At 35.3% G+C, this 7467-nt stretch overlaps 1 protein-coding gene across 1 annotated transcript in view; it reads left to right on the forward strand.

Moving 5' to 3' along the window:
* Positions 1-7245, forward strand: part of DYNC1LI2 (dynein cytoplasmic 1 light intermediate chain 2) — a 27693-nt gene extending 20448 nt beyond the window's left edge. Inside the window, exon 12 of the mRNA XM_019473023.1 lies at positions 4213-7245. Within this exon, the coding sequence (XP_019328568.1) occupies positions 4213-4319 (107 nt within the window). The 3' untranslated portion in view covers positions 4320-7245. The remainder of the gene's footprint in view (positions 1-4212) is intronic.
* The last annotated feature ends 222 nt before the right edge of the window (positions 7246-7467 follow it).

Genomic DNA, 7467 nt, shown 5'->3' on the forward strand with positions numbered 1-7467 from the left:
CTGTACCTACATTATAAGAATATTTAATTAATTCTTTCTTAATCCAGAATGCCCTCTTCAGTTATCACCGAAAGGTGCCCCCTGCTTCATCAAGTGCAGCATCATGCTATTACAGAGCACAATGTCAAATTAACTGTTTTCATAGAAATAGGACTAGAAATAATTTTTAGGGATTATTTCATCCATGCTCTTTAGCTAAAGCAGAATCAGTTAGGGAGTTCCTGGCTAGTGATTAAAAAGCAAACAAACTCTGAAATAAAAGATGTAATATCTCTCCAGGAAGCCTATTCCAGTACTTAATTTCTTAGTTATTTTTTCTCTTGTACGGTCAGTATTTCTTAATCCCAATCCTATTTGTCTTGTTCGAGTGGAGACAGAGATCAGTGTAGCCCCTTTGTCTTTGCAGCAATCTTTTGCATATTTGAAAGCTATTACCCTTTTGCCTGTGACTTTTGTCTGGACTACAAAAATAGACTTCTGTTGGCCTTTCGTCACAGCACGTGTTTTTTATGGCTCTGATAATTCTTACTGTTCTACTTTGGACTGTCTACTCAGATGACCTGTTTCTTTTGGTGCTCAGAAACAAATGCAGTACTTCAGACAAGGCTTTGTCTGCCCTAAGTTAGGGGTTACTTAATCTGCGTTATGTATTGTGCTTCTGTTTGGATGTCTCAGCATGATGCTAAGTTTTTTTCAGCTGTATGATATTAATCAGGATTTCTTACAACAGTACAGCCAGTTTAATACAATTTCTGCCTCCTGGTAGGAGGTTTTCTAGTGTGTATCAAATTACCTTAGTGTTTCCAAAAGTCGTACGTTTGCTTTATCATTGTTTTCCATTCTATTATTATGCACCACTTTGATAATTTATATAAATAACTTTTTACCTCCAATCCTGTCTTTCAAAATCCTTTGTAGTCCCTTCAGGCATGCTTGCCTACATATCTGATATCTTCAACAGCTGGACAGGGTAGATTGCTGAATAAAAATAGTGAGTAGTACTATGGATAACTAATGGGTAATTTTATCAAATACATTCATTTTTCTGAAATATCAAGACTTTTTTTTTCTAGTTTGTTTATATGAAGGTTATGTGAGATGTGATATCAACCACTTCTCCCTTCTCCACAGGACCTGTTATCCTATCATAGAAAGAAATTTGGTTGGCTTGACACAACTTGTTGGTAACAGATCCGTGTTGATTGTTGTGCTGGTAGGCTGCTTGTAAGCATCTAAAACATAATTGCAATTTCTGGAAAAAATACTAGAGTAAACTAACTAGTCTGTAATGGGCTTTACCCTTTCCTCTTTCAGTCTTCTAGAACATCATGTGCCTTTCAGGAGTTTTCAAAGATAATATGACTATGTGTACCTTCCCCCCCTGCCTCGTGTCAGCATTAACTTCTAATTTAAATAGATTCTTTCTCTCCTGAAACATCTTGAGACAGTAGTCATACATCCTTTCTTAACTTTCTTGTTTTGTTAGACTAAATTAGACAAGTTCTCTTCTATTCTTCTGTTGGAGATTGAGCTCTGTCTTCCCTACAAGTTTCTTCTTCCTTAGTTCCCATCATTGGCTTATCTTTTCTTGAACATGAGTGATTAGAATTGTATGCAGCACTCCAGATATATCTCATTGTAGTGCCTGGTACAGCAGTTCTCTTTCTTTTGTGGAAGTACTTCTGAGTGATCTCAAGATCGCAGTTGGCTTTTCTTGGCTGCATCAAGTTGGCAGCTCACATTCCCTGACTTTTGGAACAGAACAATTGGCTTTCACTCACAAGATGATATGCCTATTCCTCGTCAGCTGATGTGCTCGCATCTTATATTCAATATAAGATTAAACTTTCCTGAGAAGGTAAGGACTCATCACAATGGTATCTGAAAAGCTCTTGTTGAGTTTATAAGGTAGCTGGTGCTGGTGGTAACAGAAAAGATTACTTGCTCTTTTGTGGAAGAGTTGAGGAGAGTATCTTGGAGAAAGTCTTATTTATGGCAGCATCCTCTGTGCAAGTAAATGTGCTAAAATGGTCTTTGTAGGCTTTTTAAATGTCTAATCTAAACTGTTTAAAGAGCCCTAAGTTGTCAGAAGGTTGACACTAAAAATATTTAGCTTTGAAAAGACCATCCATTTCTCCCACAGCTATGAATATCCTGTGGTTGGAATTTTGAGATTTTGTCACAGGATGAGGGAGACATTGTGGATCTCAACATACTGGTCAGCCTAATTGATTGATTGGTTTCTGCTATGTTAACTCTTATTTGAGAGAACTCTCTCATCTGGGCAGATGCTGCAATATCATGTCCATTTTTCATGCTGTGTAATTCCTCACCCATCTTATTTGCCTTCATGTTTCTGGACTGTCTTTCTTCCATGTGTAGACCATGATATTTTAAAGAACTTCAATTGGTGGTTTCTGCGGTGGATTATTTTTCTTCACATGGACTTCTAGACTTAAAAAGTTATTTCATTTATATTCACAAGAAGATTCTTGCAAATTCTAAGATTTGCCTTCACCCTTCTATTCCCGTGCAATAGATAAAGAACTAGAGTTCCCTGCTCTCGCTCTAATCTAGAAAGGAGAATACATGTAATTGTATGGAACACATCTAATTGACTAAGGCCATTACCATCCTTGACAATATTTTTGTAGGAAAACTGAAAGGAAGTATCAATTTAATTTATAACGGAGGGGAAATTTTTATTTTCTTAAAAACAGCTCCTTGTATTTCTTCTCCTTTGAAAGGTGCTTACCTATGAAGGTCGTAGAGGGGAGTATGTAAACCTACATAGCATTGAAGAGCTTGGCAATGTTTTTCCTGTCCAGTATGAGGTAGTTGCAGGAGACAGCTGCTTGGTATTATTTTGGAGGCTTAAGGATCCAGTTCATCTAGCGTAAAAAAAAGCCACAGTTTTTGTTTAGACCTGCTTTTGCTTGAGCAAGAATTTTGTGTGTTTTTTATTGTTTTAGGGTTTAGGTTTTTTTAACTCCAAGGTGTACTATTAGTCTACATGTAAAGTGTTTTGTATTGTAAGTTATATTACAGTTAATGTACTAATTCTTTGATTTTGTTTAAATACTCATGCTTTGAATAGATGCTATTAAGAGTACTGTGGCTTATGACTAGTGCTTAAATCTAAAACCTTTATAGTGATTAAAGGTAACCTTTTAACTTGGTTATGTCTTTGTACTTTGGAAAAAAACACTTAAATCTCTAACAGTCAAATCTTGCCTTCTTAATGTTTTCAGCATGTACCCTGGAAAAAAATCCACCTAATATTTCACACACATTTGAGCTGGAAAACAGATGCTTGTTAAATTCTTTGGCTATGTAAGGAAGCTGTACATGGTTATATAATCTACTTCTTGTCTAAAAATATAGCTTTTTAATCTTAAATGCTTGTATGCTCTAAGCATTAGAATATATTGTTCCAATTTTAGCGATGAATTTCTCTGTGGGTTTATAATTTTCAGAATGAGAGAATTAAACTGATGGTTCAGTTACAGAATTGTTAAAAAGTTTTGAGTCTAATATAAAAATGTAAGATACGCCTTTCCATGAAATACTTCAGTGTGTCTGTTTCCAATTGAAGAAGTCCTTTGAAATGACTGTTCTGAGATATTACATGAATATGCAATTCATGTCCCCTTTTTTAAGGGAAACATTGTCTGCAGACATAAAAGAGTTCTTCCTGTTAGTTGTTTAATATTAAAACGCAGCAAGTACAAGTGTGACCAAACAAATGTGACTTTTGTAGCAGGTGTCCTACATACCTTGGAAAACTTGTGGTTAAAATCTGGGTTTAAATAAAGTCCTTGCTATCAATACTAATAACAGAATTATGTACAGTTGATTTTTTTATAGAAAGTTCTAAATGTGGTTGGTTTTAAAATGTTAGTTGCTGTAAAATATATCCCAGACATTGTGCTTTATGCTGCTGTATAATTCAGCATTTCATCTCTTTGATGAAATGAAATCAAACCTTAGTATTTATCAGTCTTTACATAGACATTACCTTGCATTGTGTCTGGCCCTGTGTTCTTGGGTAGGTGGCGAAATAATGAGAAATTGAATAATCTATTGTCATATAAGAGTGAGAAATTGAATAATATATTGTCATATAAGAGTGATTTTATGAATACTTGTACTCATCGGTTAAAACATTTCATTGAAATTAGATTGCTTTAACCTTGTCCTTTTTCTTTTTAGGACAAAAAACAGTTTTGACAAATGTTCAAGAGGAATTGGATAGGATGACTCGCAAGCCAGACTCTATGGTAACAACAAACTCTCCTCCAACAGAGAATGAAGCTTGATAGCGCATGAAAAATGCATATGTAAATGACCAAATAACTATGTATGTTGATCTGATAAGACCAGGAATTTTCTGCTATGGCAGATGCTATCGGTTTTCTTGGGGCAGGGGAAATGAGCTTACTACATCATTGCCTTGTCCCAGTAAAAAGTGCACATTCAGGAAGTTTGCATATAAAATCCCTCTGTATAAGATAACCATTTAGAGTTTATATAGGGCAATTCTTTTGGTTTTGGAGGTAAGCAGGTGCAGCTGCATTTCCTGTTGTGAAGAACACAGAGAAGCAAAATGGAGAATTCTTATCAAAATACTACTACTGACTGCACACAAGGCAAGAAAAAGAAATGAAATCCTCTTTGAGAGTTACTGGAATTGGCTACTTGTATGTTTGCAAATGCATTATATTCTTGGAAAGGTGGTGGTGGTGGTGTAACAGAGCATTAATTAGGTGAAAGAAGCCTAGGTAGGGAATGGAGCCGTAAAAGGGGAAACAGATTTGGGACAGTAAGAAACTAGAATGTTGGATTGACTGGAGAGGAGCAATGTTGTTAAACCCTGTGTTTCACATAGGGTAAATAATCACTGTTTTAAAAAGACTACTTTACATTGGAGAATTCCAGGCCAAACACTAAGCATCATGGGAATTTATTCTTGTTATAAATCTTGTTTTAGTTTTTAAAAAAGTCTAAGAGTGTGGATGCCCTTTCTGGTGTAGCTGACAAAGGGAGAAACTATAACTTGTTTAGATCCAAGTGCCTGGCACAGTGTGTGATGTGTCTTTAGAAGGTGCTTGAACTTATTGTGCACTGCAGTACAAACAGTCACTGTTTGGTTTTATTTTAAAATCAGTAGTTTGGCGATTTGTATTTAATTTTAAATCCTGTTTTCTGATAGCTTCTGCCTTTTTTTATGCCAAGAGGCTAGCCTATGAAGAATGGTGGGTGACGTATCATTTTCCCATAATGAAATGTGCTACAGAACACTCTCAGTATTTTTTTTTTCTTACTTTTTGTAACTAAATATTAGCTACCAAACTGAAATTGATTCCTGCCTTACACCTATGGAGGTTTTTAAAAAAAACTTTCAAGGCCCTAGTTCCAGCCACATCTGCTGCAGGTGCAGCCAACTCCCAATTCTGAAGGTAACCTAAAAAGTATGAATGTGTACATGATGAACGTACTCAATAACTTGTTTTGTATTTTCTTTACTGTAGCATTTCATTTGGAAAGATGGGTTGTGGTTGTCCCCGTTGCTTTAACGGAGCTCTGTCCATGGTCACTTAAAACCATCATTCTGTAAAAACAAACAAAACCGCTATGGTTATTGAAATGGCACTTTGATTTTATATACGGTGTGCTTGTTTTACATGTACACACTACCATAAATTAAAAATACCAAGCATATTCTGTGCTCTTAATGCTGAAGGGAAAAACCACAATTTGAATTATGCAGAGTTTACTTTTTATTGATATGAACTTGTTGTACTAAATCTGATGTCTGGATATAACTTCCCTAATATATATTGTTACTTAAATATACAGAACTAGATTGACCACTAACACAGTACTGGATGTTAACTTCAAATCCTATGTTACATCAAGAGGCTGTTCTTGTAAGTCTGTCTAAACATTATCTAGAAAGCTAAGAGTATTTACTTGCCTCTTTGACAAACATTAACAAGAGTATGTTATTTGTGCCAGTTTTTTTGTTGCAAATACTATAAATTTCTCTTTTTTTTTTTTTTTTTTTTTTTTTTTTTTTTACTTTTTTTTAATAAACGGTATGACCTGAAGTTATACAGTTGTCTAGAAACAAGTTAGACTGTGGATGGCTGATGGGTAATGTGGATGTACTTCCTGGTGTAATGGGTGCCAGTTGCAAGTTACCACACCAGAAGAAGTAATTACACACTGTCCTCCTGACACTGAGAATTGAGATTGGAGACTAAAACATCAAAAACTCAACAGGAAGATTGAAAAAGTATGTGATCATAATGGGATATAGTTTGAAAACCTCAGTCTGAAACTGCATTTTTATGTCATCTAACCTGATAAGCACTTTCTCTAGCAATATGGCTAAAACTTAAAACTGAAGTACTTTCCAGTTTTATAAAAACGTTAAATATACTAGAATTGATCAAAACTGATAATGTGTGATAACTTACCAGCTTTGCAGAAAGATGCTTCTGACAAAACAGAGACAGATTTCCGGTTTCTAATTGCAAGTGAATGCTCCTAGTTTACTGAAAGAAAGTTGTAAGTAATGTAGCATCCTGTGGTTGCCAAAGTCTGTCAACTTTGGTAAGCTGCACAGTTGTTATTCTGGTGTCTTCAAGCATTGGAACCAAAGGCCAAATTGCAAACAGCCTTTACATTTTCAAGTGAAACGTCATTTTATTTGCAGATACACTTGTATGGTAGACTGTTTAAACTATTATATGACTATATTTATATGCATTATAGTGACTGCATCTACTGTTCATGTTTAAACTAAGAAAACAAAAGATGAAAGCATTCAACTTGAAGCAAATAGAAAAGTTTAAAGATTGGCCCTCCATAAAAATGCTGTGGTTATGCTGCTTGATTTTAAGTTTGCACTTTTTTTATTGGCATTTAAAAAACTGTTTAAACTGAACAGAATTCCGTATTTTATTTAATTTAACTACGTTGAAAGTGACTGCTCTGTACATCTTGAACTTAACAATATACATGCTGTAAATGAAAGTTCACTGTCCTGTATACTAAGTTTATTGGTTTTTTTTTTTTCCAACTTACAATTAGGACTGCAAATGTATGAAACAAACCTTAGTCCAGTTGTATGGCTTTAACCAGGTGCAGTATGCAGTCATGTGGAATCTTGCTTTCTAGTGCTGGCAAAATGAGGACGTCTTTAATTACTGGCTTCAATAAACACGAATCCAGACTGCTTTATGCTGTGCTTTTTTGTTGTTTTTAAGATCCCCCTTCTAGAGCTGTTTCTGTGGGAGCAGAATATTAGTGAGTTCTGTGGAGAGGAGAAATAAGTTGGCTTGTACAGTTATGTACCTTAATGACAACTTCCTCTTTGGGAGTTCTTGTACCAGCCTTTGCTGATGCAACTCCCCTCTGGAGTTTGGAGCATGCACCTTGTGTCAGTAAAGCAAAGTTGGT

This window comes from Aptenodytes forsteri, unplaced genomic scaffold, assembly GCF_000699145.1.
Source record: "Aptenodytes forsteri isolate BGI_AS27 unplaced genomic scaffold, ASM69914v1 Scaffold70, whole genome shotgun sequence".
NCBI lineage: Eukaryota > Metazoa > Chordata > Aves > Sphenisciformes > Spheniscidae > Aptenodytes > Aptenodytes forsteri.